Source organism: Marmota monax, unplaced genomic scaffold (assembly GCF_021218885.2).
Source record: "Marmota monax isolate L192 unplaced genomic scaffold, Marmota_monax_Labrador192_F-V1.1 WCK01_AAM20220418_F8-fsc00184, whole genome shotgun sequence".
NCBI classification, from domain to species: Eukaryota; Metazoa; Chordata; class Mammalia; order Rodentia; family Sciuridae; genus Marmota; species Marmota monax.
The window spans coordinates 2,622,391-2,638,054 of NW_026695008.1; the positions used below are offsets into that span (position 1 = coordinate 2,622,391).

Sequence of the window (15,664 nt, forward strand, 5' to 3'; positions counted from 1 at the left end):
CTTCATCACTGAAGAAGTTCCTAAAGCTGAACCAAGGCTTGTGATGCAAAGCTAAATTGACTGGCTCTTTCCAGTGGCTATTCCTTTCATCCTCTTTGTTCATCTCCTCTGATGGGAGTTCCTTTCGCTGCTTCCACAGTGTGGAAGGCTGGAAGTCGTCTTTCGCCCTGCAGCATTTTTTTTAAGTGCCATATGAACTATAAAACTGTGGAGCAGCCTCATTACCATCCAAGGAAGTTCTGCAGGTGGAAGTTCACACTGGCATGTCTTGCAGAGATGTGGAGAGCCCTGTGCATGCTTTCATCATGTCTCAGCTGTGTCTGTCCTTCGTTATTTGTGCATCCACTTGCCACCTCCTTCCTAGGTTTTCATCTTATGAAGAACCTCCACAGTTCCAGTTCTCTCTGCACAGCTTGCTTGTTCCAATGGAACGTAAGTTACTCCAGCAGGGAGGTTGCCTGGATCTTGGTTACCAATTTGACAGAGTTTGCATTTCTAGGACAAGGCCATGTTGCTCATTCTTAGCTTCTGAATTTGATATGTGATATTTATGTCCATAGAGGGTGGCTTCTTTTACTTTCAATTTAAATGTTCCAATTTCTTTAAAATTCTGGTCATTGTCATAAAGCTAGTTTAAATTTTCAACTAAGGCATTCAAGTTGGCCTCTTTTGTCAGCCCCACTTACACTCAGTTTTACTTTTAACGTCTGCAAAGTACTTTCTGATGTTTTCCAGAAAGATGTAGTATGTATCATTTGATGGATGGTTTAGTCAATGAGTGATACTTCTCAATGTTACTGAAGGTTCTTAGTAGGTACAGATGCACCTTATGTTCTATATCCAAATTGTTCATTTTCTTAAGAAACTACCAGACTTGAGAAACAGACTTGAGACCATTTTTAAGAAATATGAACATTTATTTACTGTTAGCAATACATAAATAATGATATATATGCATTATATATGACATATATAATAAGTATTATTATATGCTAATAAAATTATTAAATTATATATTTTAAAAAATGTATGAATTAATCAAATAATCCTTGCTGATCTGAAGTAATTTGACAATATACTATTTCTATTTAAATATATATAGGATATAAGTATTCCTATGAAATATCAATTGTATTGTAAAAAACTATTACCGTATTAATATTTAATTGTCCAAGATAATGAGAGCCACTGAACAGAAAATATAGATTAGTAGAAAATATACACACAGAAGTTTCCAGTTGACTTTACATCTTGTCTGAAATGAACTTGATTAAATATGAGTGGCATTTTATTAATTACAACTCTTTGTGTCATAACTTATAATATTCTGGCTGAATGAGGAAACAGAGGCAAAGGAAGGAAGAAGAGGGAGGAAGAGCATATTAAAAGTTTGCTGCATGTCATTCAAACACACACCGAAACCCATACTAAAAACTGAAAGTTGATACTTGAAATTGCTGTTGTTCTAAGAGTCATAACTAGTATAGACTCTAAAATACCATCCCAAACTTGCAAACATAGATGATAGTAGTTTAAACAATTTTGGGCTGGTATTGTGGCTCAGCAGAAGAGTTCTCGCCTAGCTCGTGCGAGGCCTTGGGTTCAATCCTTAGGACCACATAAAAATAAATAAATAAAATAAAGGTATTGACAACTACAACTAAAAAATAAATAAAAAAGAGATAAATCTACATTGAACAATTTTTTACAAAACTTCATTGGAGTTCTTGAAGTCAGACATTTTAGAATTCTGCTACAAAACTATACTATGATTCGCTTTAAATAATTTCCGGTGAGCAAAATTTCCAAGAAACTATAGAATTAAACTGACCTTTCTAACAACAGAAAAATAGGGATCAAAGATTGAAAAGAAATAATCGATGCTTACCATTAAACTTTTAAATTTTCTATTTTCTGCAATGTGAAAAAAGCCATCTCTTGTTAAAATCTTGATGTGCTTTGCTTCATTATTATACCTATGGGCAATGAATAACTTATGAATATAAATGTGTTTTTAATCAGTATAAATCAATAATTACCAGAGGGAAAGCCCCAATAACATTATAAGAATTAATTCCGAAGACACAATATATAACTATGCCAATACAATGGTGACAGCTAATTAACAAAATATATTTACTAGATTGGTTGAAGATACGACCAATATTTGAAGGAAGGATGGGGGTGGACTTGACTAATGATTATACTTAATTTACAAAGTTAAGTTTGAGAAGCAGAAAATAAATAAGACAAAACCTAATATATACTTAGAATTTATTAGAAATATACACACATCAAGTCAACAAAATATAATGTTATGAAAGAAATCTAATATGCCAATTAGCAGCCTATAACACTTATTACTGTTTTCTAACAGATATTTTCAAGTATTAATGAACTGTCTGAATAGATGCATTATTTCTGCTGCAATTAGAATCTTGGTTTTCAACTTCAGTGTTATACATGTCAGATGGTCTATGCAATTATGAAAACAGGAAATCTATTTCTGTAAAAGTACTTGTCCTACTTACTTAATGCTAATTGCATATTCTCCTGACTCTTTGGTCCTGTGCCTCACAAGGTAAGTACTATTTACCCTATTAATAAGTTCAGTCTCTGCCTGCAATCTTTCCATTGCTCCAGCATACCTGTAAGAAACAATAACATGGAAAATTTGGATAATGTAACTGAAAGGGAACAGAGGCTAAAAATATGAATCTGTCAGGATTCTAATTTAGTAGCAGATCTGATATGTTCTTACTTCCATATGAATTACATTGCTTAAAAATAATTTGGAAAAGCCCTTTAATATGTCAAAACACAAATGTTCTACGAAGTTAACCATAGCAAAGTGAACAGTGCCTAATACACAGTAAGCACTCAGTAAATATTTATGAAATATATAAATAGGACAAAAAGAGGATCCAGTAGGCATTGAGTCACAAAGACAGATGTGGGAAATTTAGGGACAAGTGGAAAAAGACTTGCCCTTCAGAAGAAACACACAAACACACACACTTACACACACATATGCATATGCATACGCATGTTCTCTTCACCTTTTGTATATACACTATGAAATCTCTTTTGAGCATCTTCAGCCCACAATTTTGATAACTAATTTTCTTAAGAAATTTGTAATAATAAGTAACACTTACTTTTAAAAGTTAGATAGTTTTCAAACTCAGAATTCAATTTTCCCTAGATTGTGGGCCTTTAACATATCCAAACTCTATAATAATAAAAACTATCGTAATAAAAGCCCCAAATATAATGTTAAAATATTCTTGAATGACCCCCTTATATCAAATATAGGTGTTACGTTGACTGGAAAAATAGATCAGAGATTTTGGGCAATAGAAATTAAAGAAAAAAAGCTTTTGTTTAGTTTTGTTCTCTTTCAAAGCTCTTTATGGCTTAATAGTCCAGAAAATTCTCTGATTTACACATAGATTCATATAACTATAAATATCCAAATGTAATCTACACTAATTATTTATTTTAAATGTATATAGGCATTCAACAAAAGTATATTGAGGGAGGGCATGTTAGGTTTCCATCAAATACAAAGGGGACCTGAAGGCATTTTATGCTGTAGTAACTTGAGTTATAACAATCCATGAACTCTAGGACCTGGTGTGATATGATTCATGCCTACCTCTTCAACCTTATCTCTTACCACACCCTTCATCTTTATCTCTGGCCTTCTTTCAGCTCCAAGAATTCACCAAGCTCCTTTTTAATTAGTCTCCTGGAAGACTGTGTTCTTTGTCTGGAAAGACACCTTCCAGCAACATAATTCCTTCAGATTTAGAGAGTGAGGTTTTCCTGAGCATCCCATCTAAAGAAAGTCATCCTACATTTTGTACCCTCCACTCCATTATTCTCATTACAGTACCCCTATTTTCATAGCACATATCATAATTAGTAGCAATGAATGCATTTTGGGGTGTGTGGGAAATGGGGATTTAACTCAAGGGCACTTGACCACATCCACAGCCCTATTTTTTGTATTTTATTTAAAGACAGTCTCACTGAGTTGCTTAGCACCTTGCTTTTTGCAGAGGCTGGCTTTGAACTCAGGATCCTCCTGTCTCAGCCTCCCACGCTGCTGGGATTACAGGTGTGTGCCACCACACCTCAGCAACATCCAGCTGATGAATGCACTTTTATCAAAGTAATACAAAAACAATTTAAAAGGTAGCTCAGGCTATAAGAACATAATGAAAAGGAGAAGTACTCCATCAAACATCCTGCTCCGACCATCAGTTCGAAGAATTTAATTTTTTTTCCTTATTTCTACTTGCATATTTTTAAATAACATGCTCATACTACAATTTACTACATGTCATCCTAAGCGTAATGAAGGAATGTCATTTTCCCCAGTGCCCAATGCTTGTTTCTTCATGGTGCTGCTCTTTGCTCTCTCTGTAACCTCTACAAACCTGAGCTGTCATCTGACCCAGTTTTAGCAGGTTATCACATAAGACTTCATTTTTTGTTTTCTCGAGATATTTTATGTAAGCTGGGCACGTGGTGCACACCTATGATCCTAGCAGCTAGGGAGGCTGAGGCAAGAGGATCATAAGTTCAAAGCCAGCCTCAGCAACTTAGCAAGACCCTGTCTCTAAATAAAATATTTTAAAAATGGCTGGGAATGTGGCTCGGTGGTTGATTCTTTATGTCTATCACAAATTCTTTCCAAATCCTTCAAATAAACTCGTGAATAATACATTTTCAATGCCTCACTCTGTCTCTTTTGATTTTTCCCCCTCTCTGGAGTGACTTCTTTTGAACATTTCCAATCTCTTGCTTCCTCTCCAACCCTGCTGAATGTCTGTGGTCTTGAGACTTCCCTTGCTTTCCTTTCCTGGATTCTGAATATGCCTCTTCCTTGGCTTTGTAGCTCATCCTTCAGCTTCCTCCAAGTGGACACATGGAATGTATCACTCCTAAGGCCCACATTTATGAAAATAGAGTAGGAACCTTGGTATTTATTTCCTGTTCTACATGAAGATTTTCAAGTAATTCTCCAGTTTCTAGGCCCATGCGTCGTCTTTGCTTTTTGACACCCTAAAACATAGATTATTGAAGATAATCGCCTTGATTTTCCATTTCATTTCATGGCCTATATAAGAGACAAAAGTTACCTTGTGAGAACAACCTCCTTTAAATGTGGAAATAATGAGCACGTAATACAGTTGGTAGTATTCAACGTCTCAGTGACTTGAGAACTACCATGCCATCATTCAGTGTAATTTTCTCTAAACAGTTTAGTATTTCTAAAATTGAAGGTTCCATTTCCTGGTGTGGTTGATCATTTTGTTCCCTAGCAGAAGACATTTTACACAAAACTGCCTGCTTAGTTTGAATAAACTGTCCAGGTTGCTCAAGGGAGGGGAGGAAAGTAATTTTAAATTCTACTATGAAATATCTTTATTTCTTCCTATTTTAAGGCTCTCCCTTTGTCTGAACATCTTGATTTTTTTTTATCATAAGGAATAATACTATTCTAGCCAGTCATATTTTCAATAGAATTGTATGTATTGGCAAGGGTGCATTTTAAAACAAAGAGTCCTGATTCATTCCCAAATACCTGATTAAGCTTGTTTCATAAAATGTCTGTAATCTGCAGCATTAGTATGGCCCTGTAACAATAATACCTAGTTACATGAAAAGTGGGAGGAGGAAAAAGAAGGACTTCAATCATAATACTGCCATGATTTGTATCTGATCCTGATGTTTTTCAGTTTGTCCATGCTATTAGCTGTAATGTCCAAATTTAATTCTTGTCAGGACTATAGTTTTCAATTCCACAAAAACTAAGACCTAGAAATTGTCTTAAGTCAGGCAAAAATGACTTTCCCAGTTCTATCAGAAAACCTCCAATACTTTCAGCAAGCTCTGTGCTGAGGCTCAGAGGGTATAGCAGAGAAGGCAGATAATTTCTCAGAAGGCAGAAGTGGCTGCTGAAAGAGGCAGAGGGCATGAGGGAGGGGAAGAATCCTATACCCTGGGCAATGGATTCCTAGGCATTGCAAAGCAGACTGGCATCTCCCATTTTACTTATAGCACAGAAAGTAACCAGAAGGTTTAAAAAATATCAGACAACTCAGGTGGTGTCTACACTTGCAAAGTGAATTAGGACTACACAATCTCAGGATATCTCATTTCTGTATGTACCCTGATCTCTCATTTGTATGCACATACTTAAACATCAGGAAAGAGAAAACATATTCAGTCATTTTAAGAGGAGTCAAAAAACATTCGGAGAAACAAATGCAAATGAATATTATGCTCACGTTTTGTCTTTTGAGAGGCTGTATAGCAATGTGCAGATGGTATAACCTGGATTCCTGCCTCTACCACTTACTCACTGCATGGCCCTACCACTCACTCACTGCATGGCCCTACCACTCACTCACTGCATGGCCCTAACCTTTCTTTCTTCATCCATAACAATAAAAATAATAATCTTCCTCATATGAATGTTAGAAAAACAAGATGAAATAAAACATGCAAAATATAAAGCACATACTAAGTACTCAGTACATATTAATTGTTATGATGACGATCATAACTATTCCAGATCCTAAATATATTTTTTACATTTAAGATATCTAAAAAATAATTACTGTTAATCCTTGGTTCTGCTAATTATATTGCCAGCCTCCAAGTAGTAAGTATGTCACCTATCTACACCCAAAGATATGTGGCTATATTTACTGCTCCTATGTATTGCAAATTGTATTTTTAGACTCTACTATTCTTTTTGAGCTAATTCTTAGTTTCATACTCAAATGATTCATATTTTTCTCTCTGCCTCATGAAATTTATCTTTCTAAAATACAAGACACATATTTACCTATGCCCCATTCCTTCTTGTGGCTGTTATAAACTTTTCATTCACAGTCTAGTGCATTCATGTGTGTGCGCGCACACACACACACACACACACACACACACACACACCACTCTCTGATAAAGATACAGAAAGGCCAGCAATATATGGATTCATTATGATGTTTTGTTACATCTGAAAATACCTTTATTGAGGACAAATGGAAATGGAACATGGTTTACTACCCCCACATTTAAGGCATCCTCAAGGTAAGGGTATGGTATTTCAACTTAGCTACATAAACATTTTTAATACTTACCAAGGTTGGCAAGAATAATCTACTGGTTTGGGCACCTAGGATATAAAAAGGCAAAAATAGATTAAGTTTACTTAAGGGAAGCTTTTAGAAATCAATCATTAATTCAGTTCAGCTGACTCAGCTCTATAAAACCCTTAAGTAGTACAGCCCTAGAACTATCCATTGGCAATTTTATACAGAATGAATCATAGTATATGTCAGATAAGTAGAAAATAATTCATTTCACTTTAATTCATTCTTTCATTCATTTTATTGCTGCTGTACCTCCAAGGGGAGAGATAGCAGGAAAATATGAACTAGAAACTTTCAATATTTATTATCGAGGCAATTTAATCCTATCATAGAAAACTAAAATGAAAATGTTATTAAGGAAATCAAATAGCACTTCGGTTTCACATTAAGAAAACACGCAAAATAAAGAATAAACACTGGATGAAGAATCTATTACTTAACAAATTCTAAACTCTGATTTTAAAGTCTACCAAGTAGAAAACTTTTATTCAGGAAAATATCATGGAAAATATCTATTTCCCCCTTTTCTCAGATAGAGCTTTACAAAAGAGAAAAGTCTTACATATTCCATTCTAATTTTTTAAAAAATGTTCTTTTAGCAGCTGAAGGCAACTAGAAAAATAAATAAAGCCAGAGAAGGTAAACAAATATTCATAAAATAACAAAATCCATTCCATAGAGAGGAGACACATCTATAAGTTCCTGAGAAAAGGTGGAAGCATAGGTAGTCTCGTGTTCAGAAAAGTTTCATGAATGATCTGAGTCTTTGACATATATATCCCATGGTATTCCGGGGTTTTATCATATAGAGTGATCAAAAATACTGTTACCTTCAGTTATAGTAAACTATAGAATATAGCTGTGATATTTAAATACAGAATATAACTGTGCTGTTTAGAATCTTCACCACTCAGAGACTTAGGCAGAATTTATACACAGAATTTGAGGTTGTCCATCTCTTGTCTCCTTCCTTTCTAACATTTCTTATCTCCCTCTCCAGCTGTTGTGGTTGTTTTAAACTCCAGACTTGGTTCTTCAAGTTGGAGATACCCTAAGGTTTCTAACTGAATTTTAACCTAGTTGAATTCCACAACCTAGTCCTTGCCCTCAAGCTATCATAAAACCTGGATATCATTCCCTTTTCCAAGAGGCAATTCTCCTAGTCAGTGCCTTCAGACATTTTGTTTTGTTTTTATATTTTGTTCATATTTTACAGCTGTTACCTGTAAGAGGACTGGCACAACTGGAGCTACTTAATATTTTTCCAAGATAGAAACTCTTCTTGCTTCCATACACTGTTGTTATCTAGCATTTAACTGCCTATATATAGCCAGGGAGTTGTCTTTGCCTTTTACTCCTTTGTTCATACATTCAACAATTATTTTTGAAAGCCCATTTCATGTAAGACCATCTCTAAAATAAAACTTCGAATGCTCATTTTATACTATATTCAAGATGTCATAAACAGATGATAGCATTTGTTACATGAAATGGTTAATATTCTTGATTTGATGCCTCCAGATCACAAAATATCTTAATATTAGCATACATTATCTCTTGCTACATGCCTATGGATACACATCATTGCTTTACAGGTAGGAAGCCTGAATATCTCTCATACAAATGACAGAAAACTAACTAAAAAATCATTGTTACTTATCTAAGTAAATAAGAGAAGTATCAAACTTCAACAATCATTCAACATTATAACATAATCTTAAAAAGTTTTTAAATGTGACATTATATCATAGAACCAAAAGAATAAGAAATGCTTATTTATTTTTTAAAATAATTGAGCCTAAATGAATGTAGTAAATTATCTTATAGACTACCTTCTGAAATCAAGGGTAGCAGACACTTTTTTGTTTTTATGTTTATTTCTTTTATTGATACAGGGAGTTGAACCCAGGGATGCCAAGCCACTGAGCCACATCTCAGCTTTTTTGAAAAAAAAAAAAAAAAAGTTTTATTTTGAGAAAGGGTATCACTAAGTTACTTAAAGCTTCATTGGTTTCTGAGGCTTGCTTTGAACTGACAATCCTCCTGCTTTATCCAGAGCCGCTGAGTTTACAGGTGTGCTCCTCACATTTGTAATATTAAAAATAATGTCCGATTTAGAAACACAGGCACAATTTAAATATAGCAAGAAAGATAGTTTAAGAAGAGTTTTGAGGAGCTGGGGTTGCGGCTCAGTGGTAGTCTGCTTGCCTAGCATGTGTGAGGCACTGGCTATGATTCTCAGCACCACATACAAATAAAAAACAAAAGAAAACAAAACACAAAGGTCCATCAACAACTAAAAAATATTAAAAAAAGAAGAGTTTTGAGGGTTTTCTTTTTTCAAAAAATCATCTCTACCATATTAATAAAACAAAAATTCATTTACTTTGGACTAAATGACTTCAAAAAATTTTGTGGAAATTTCCACCCTAAATGTCAAATTAAGATATTAAAATCATATCACCCCAAATAGAAATTTATCAATATCATAAATCACGAGAGTACATTTTAGTTATATTCACCTACATTATTGTAGTAGTCATTCATTCTCCTTTTATTTGTATTTGATGTATTTAGAAAAAATCATTATGATATTACATAAATAATAATGACACATTAAAGTATAAAAATGTATTTAGAGATTTGATTAAAGAATTTGTTACTTTTCACTTCCTAGCATGCTTTCCAGTATATCAGCTGAATGTAAATTCTTCCTGTAGCACAAGTGTGTGGGAATAGCTTAGACCTTACCACTTAATTTTGTAAATTCTTGTTAGCTAAATTTGTCTCTTGAATATATTAACATTTTAAAATATTTTCAGGCAATTGATTCAAAAATGTTGTTCGAAATAATAAGATCCCTTCAGAAAATATTAATAAAGCTACTGAGCAACTTGACCAGTATCCTTTCTTTGTATATTTCTGCATAACTGATCATAACATCAAAAGTTAAAAAAAAGAGAAATAAAGAAATAAAATACTAGTACTTACACATGGAGAAGGCTTGACAGCATCACTTGGGAAAAATCCAACCTCTCCTGAAGCCAAGTTTCTACCCTAAGTTAGAAAAAAAAATTCCGGGGTTCAGAACAAAATGTTAATGCCATAACATTGTTTATATACTGTTGTTACCGAGATGCTCAGAAGGACTTACATCTTATATCCAGTCCTAAATATTAACTTACTATGGCTTAGAAAAAGCAGCAAAATTAGAGATTTTTTTTTCTTAATTGTTCAACTTGACATGTGGGTTAGGTCATTTATTTTTAAATGTACCATTCAATTCTATTACCTTTCCCTCTCTCAAGCTTATCTAGAGATGGAGTCTAAGAATGGCTAATACTTATTGAACCCTTCCTATATGATAGACACTGCTCTGAGTGTTTCATTTAATTCAAACAACAGTCCTCTACTACATTAGGTCCAATTACTATTCCCATATCATAAAGGAGGAAAATGAGACTCAAGAAGTAAATGATTTGGCCAAGATCACAGAGCTAACAAGTGCCAGAACCAGAATTCAAACTCAGGTATTCTCATTTCAGAGCTCTGCACTACTTCTCTATACAGTGTGATGCTTAAGTATACTAGAAAATAAAGCTAAAAGGAAGCAAGAGTCATTCTATGATATCTTAATTTTATCATTGCTTGGTGGCATTTTACCAAAGGGGCTGCATATTTTAGAAGAATTAAACTGGTACCAATGTGAAAAATGATTTCTAGTTGGACATGGGTTTGCAGGTAAGGATAGTATTAGGAAACTGGTACCATGGTAGAAAAGGAGGACTGAAAGAGGAGAATCAGGTGAAGACATTATTTAACTGGAGTCTGTGGGATTTGCTTGAGGATTAGATATGAAAAGAGAAGAATAGGTGAGTTAATTACTGGGAGAAATGTCAAGGATGGGGGTAAGGGTAATTCCATAATCCAACCAAACAGATAACAGACAGAGATGACCATCATACAGAGGGGAATCGGGACATCATTGGCAAACTGACATGGGAGGAAATATGTAGAGAAGACAGAGAAATTAGTGTCAACAGAAGACAGGTAGCAACCATTAGGAGAAGAAACAGAGACTAAGGGAGTGACAGTAAGAAGCACAGTAACTATAAAGTTGGAATGAAGTGTTTCTTTCACTCAACTGTATTGCTGAGTTGTCTGTGTCGCTTTATTGTAAGCATGACACTGAGATACAAGTAAATAAGAATAATATTTGGGGACCATCCGTACTCTCATATATAAGTGTACTACAATGCCACCTAAGTGTAAAATATGAAAGTCTGTGGGTAGGAACCACACATTGATTGAACTTAGAAGAGAAAAAAATGAGTGATATTTCCTAAAAAAAGATTATTAAGACCTCTGATAGATAATGCACTAAAAAGTCTATTTGGCAGATTAAAGGCCAGAGAGTAAAAGCTTTTTTTTTTCTCCAAAGCTGTATTTGGAGGTGCACCAACAAATTGAAAATTATGGCTATTTTAAGAATTGTGAACTGTGAATTTCCCTTTATCAAAACAAGAAAATGTTTTAATCTATAGAATGCAGAGTTCAGGTGATATTTTTGTTACAGTACAAGATGGACAAGTAATACCATCTACTTCCTTCAACAAAACTGACGAAAGGAACCTGTATGGAAGAATACTTTCACTCTGTTCAAAACTTAGTTAATAGACTACCCACTCTGTCATCTCTTCTATAAAACCACCCCAAGCTACAGATCCTGATTTAATCCCAAGCCTGTTTTCCCACTGCACCTTCATATCCTCTTAGTAGCACAAAATTTAGTAGTACTTTGGTAGCAAACTAGTAGTACTAGTAGTACTTTGGCAGACCATGTAATAATTGCTGTATCTGTTCTTCTCCATCATTTTACGATGAGTTTTTTGAGATCAAGAACAACATGTCTGTCATTTTTGTGTTACCCAATGTAGGACACATGGCAGGCATTTAATAAGTGTTTGTGAACTGAGGTATCTTACATTTTAATAATCCCATGTCTTTGAGTAGTTAAGACCCAAACTTCCTCTTCCCTGAAACGAATAAACTATAACACACATCATCTTTACACCTACAACCAGTACAAGCATTATGCTGCCGGTTTCTATATAAAAATATTCATACAGTGAATAATGACCTGTCCCTGACATTTTATATAAGAAGCATGTGTTGGAGGACACAATGCCACAAAGGAGAAAGAAGGATGAAGATACAAAAAGTGAAATAGTAGGAGGAAGTTTACAATTTTTTATAATTTAGGAAAATGTATGACTGGCAATTTTTTTCCCTCTATCTTCTTTTGTAGAACCAAGTGGTCCACAAGAGAGGCATGAATAGGAACTGAAATCATCCTAGATGGTTGAGAAAGGGACCACAGTGTAAGAAATGCTGTAAAATGGGGTGATTCTTTCATTTTCCATCCAAACCAGACCCCTTTGAGATTTAAATGGGTAATAGTTCATAATGATGCAAGGATAAACTGGATAAATTGACATACTGATATCTGAATAGACTACTGAGGGGGAGGGCCTAGGTGAAGAAAGCAGGTTACTAGGGACATGCCCTGAAAGGGTTTATTTCCCTGCACTCCCTCTACTTCCCATCTGCCATGAGCCGACAGTTTTCATCCACCATGTTTTTTTCACCTTAATGCTTCTACCTTGGAGTCATCAGACTATGGACTGAATCCTCTCAAACCATGAGCCAAAATAGGTTTTTCTTTCTTTACATTGTTTTTTTTTTTCCAGGTATTTTCATTATAGCAAGGAAAAGCTGACTAATGGTCATCCCAAATTACTTCTTTCTTGATGAAATGCCCTAGGAAACATTAACGTTTCCTTAATGGTCACACACATTCCTTAGATGACAGAGAGAGGAGAAAAAATTTAATCTATCTTAACAGATGAATAAAGTTAGAATTCCTTACAAATTCTTATGAGACCTCAGTTTTAGCTATGACAGATAACATGTGCTATATTCAATTATTTCATTTATTAAGGAAATGGCCATCCCATAACATTTGGAGAATTCAAAATAAAGTAGTGTGCAGGAAGGAAGTCTTTGCTTCCTTGGGGGATGTGGGTGGGATACACAATGGTAATTCTTAGTACTAATGGATGGAGCTGCTGCCAACCCCCTACATTTGCAGGCTGTAACCATGAAATAAACCATCCTCAGATTCCAGCGATTTAGTTCACTTAATGTGGTGATCTATCTATGAGATTTTACTAACCTTGATGAGAGACATGTAACTGAATTTCTTCCTTTATATTCCTGTGTGGGCATTTTATTCTGGGTCAGACAACCAGGTTGTCATCTTTTTTTTTTTTTTTAATGCCTATTACAAATGCCAGAGATAGGGAATCATCTTTTAGCAACCTTCCTGTCTGATATTTGTTCTGTGAGTTCCTTAATATCTTCAAGGTCAACTAGAAAATATTCCTTTTTTATACTATGTGTCATCTGATATACCATATGGTACTATCTTTATATGCATTTATTCTGCAGGGCATATTTGTATATGTGATGAGATTTTTGGAAATTTAACATTACAGTTTGGGTCATTTTATGAACATTTTTTCTTTGGAAAGTACCTGAGAAAATAGATTATGAGATGAATATGGTGGGAATATGGTACACTTTTATAACTGTCATTAAGTAAATTGAAGCAAATACAAAGCAAAATATTAAATTACAATTCATAAAATAATAATACCTTTTTACTGACAAGCAAATTGCTTCCTGTAGAAAAATGTATCAAACTAAAATTACTGATAACTTTCTCTGAAATTCTGAACATCACAAGTATAAATGCATAGTCAAGCATTTATTTATTTCTAACTGACCTTAGGTTTAACTAGTCCACATTCTTCTTCAAAAAGAATCCATAGTGAATCATAATAAATTAAAACTACCTTATTGCTGGTAGAAATGATACTTAAAATTTACCTGAATAGAGAAAAACATTTTCCAGGATACCAGAGCTAAAAATACATTTTAAACCCTAGACAAGGAAGGTTTAAAATGACAGAGGATATCCTACAAAAATCTTAATCATAAATTGCTTGGTTCCTAACTTTGTAAAAGAAGAAAGAATTGCTTTAAGAAAAATACAGTATCTCTTCCCCGGGCCTCATTTATTCCTTTAATACTACCTGGATTGGAGCTTTAATGCACTCCTGAACTAGTACCGAACAATTTGAAACAGATGTGGAAAGCTGAATGTAAAAGGGAAAGATTAATGGTTATTTATAAAAGATTGGAAATTCTCCAGTTACAATGCTTTAACCACTCTCAATGTATGCATGGGGATGCTGTGGAGATTAATAAGCAATTTATTGCACATGGCTAATGGACAGAGCAACTGTCACCCTTGCCCAGTCACTTCTCTTTTATGAGAAATACACAGTTTGAGGGCGGGCCGGGGAGGGGAGTAGAAAGACATATAATGTGGCCATGAATTACAGGAAAATAAGCAAAGATGTATGGAAATTCGTTTATTTACTGGATGGGTGAATAAATGGGCAAATAAAAGGGTGGTTGGGCAAATGGGAATAGATAGATGAAAGCACTATTTTTGGAATTATTCTGATAAGTGTTGTGAAGACAAGTTATGAAACAAAAAGTCCAGAAAATTGGAGATGATCAGGAAAAGACCTAACCTGAAACTGGCCTTTGATAAGGAGTGATTTCTCATCATAGCTGCAACCATACTGTCACCACTGTCATCAGTCAGATATATGTACAGGCCAGTTCCTGAAATGCAAAGAAAGGTGGTATCATAGGGATATTGCATCAGAAGAGTTCATTCTATTCCTGGCTGTGCTATAAAAAGCTGTGCAACCTTAGGCAAGCCTCCATGGTAAAACAGGAATGATGACAACACATACTTCACCAGGGTGTTACAGGATAAAAGAATTAATAGGTGTGAATGCACTTTGTAAAGCTATGTACTTGATTTCTATTTTATCCACAATATTGTTTTTTAATTATCTCAATTGATTCCTTTATTTCTAAATCTTCAGTTTTTATTGGTCCATTCATGTGTTATTAATATGGGAATACCTAATCCTGTGTGTAATTGCACCACTCTCTCTATATGAAAGCACATTTTATTAATCCATAGGTAACATATATTCTCCTGTCACTTTCACCTGAACAGAACTATACAATGCATTCTTTATACAAATGCTTTCTGGAAAGTGTATCTATTCTTTCATTGTTAATTTGCCCCTATACAGTGAGTCAGGTATACTTTTTCCTGCCAGTGAACACTTTGAAACTTGTTAAGCATAATTTCATATGGTTATACCAAAGGGTCACTACAATGAATTCCAAAGTTTCAGTGAGCTTTTTTTTTTTTTTGCCACTGTGAGCAAAAGATTTGACAAGAATAATTAGAGAAGGAGAAGTTTATTTGGGGTTCATGGATTCAGAGCTCTCTGTGCAGTTGCCCAACTCTGATACTCTGGGCCCAAGGTGAGACAGAA

The 15,664-nt window shown here is 34.5% G+C and overlaps 1 protein-coding gene across 1 annotated transcript in view; it reads right to left on the reverse strand.

Moving 5' to 3' along the window:
* The window catches only part of Vav3 (vav guanine nucleotide exchange factor 3), a 357,523-nt gene that overhangs the window by 27,410 nt on the left and 314,449 nt on the right, over positions 1–15,664 (reverse strand). The window contains exons 21-24 of the mRNA XM_046427576.2: positions 10,164–10,229; positions 7,161–7,195; positions 2,532–2,648; positions 1,889–1,976 (exon numbers count right to left, since the gene is read on the reverse strand). Of these exons, the coding sequence (XP_046283532.1) occupies positions 1,889–1,976; positions 2,532–2,648; positions 7,161–7,195; positions 10,164–10,229 (306 nt within the window). The remainder of the gene's footprint in view (positions 1–1,888; positions 1,977–2,531; positions 2,649–7,160; positions 7,196–10,163; positions 10,230–15,664) is intronic.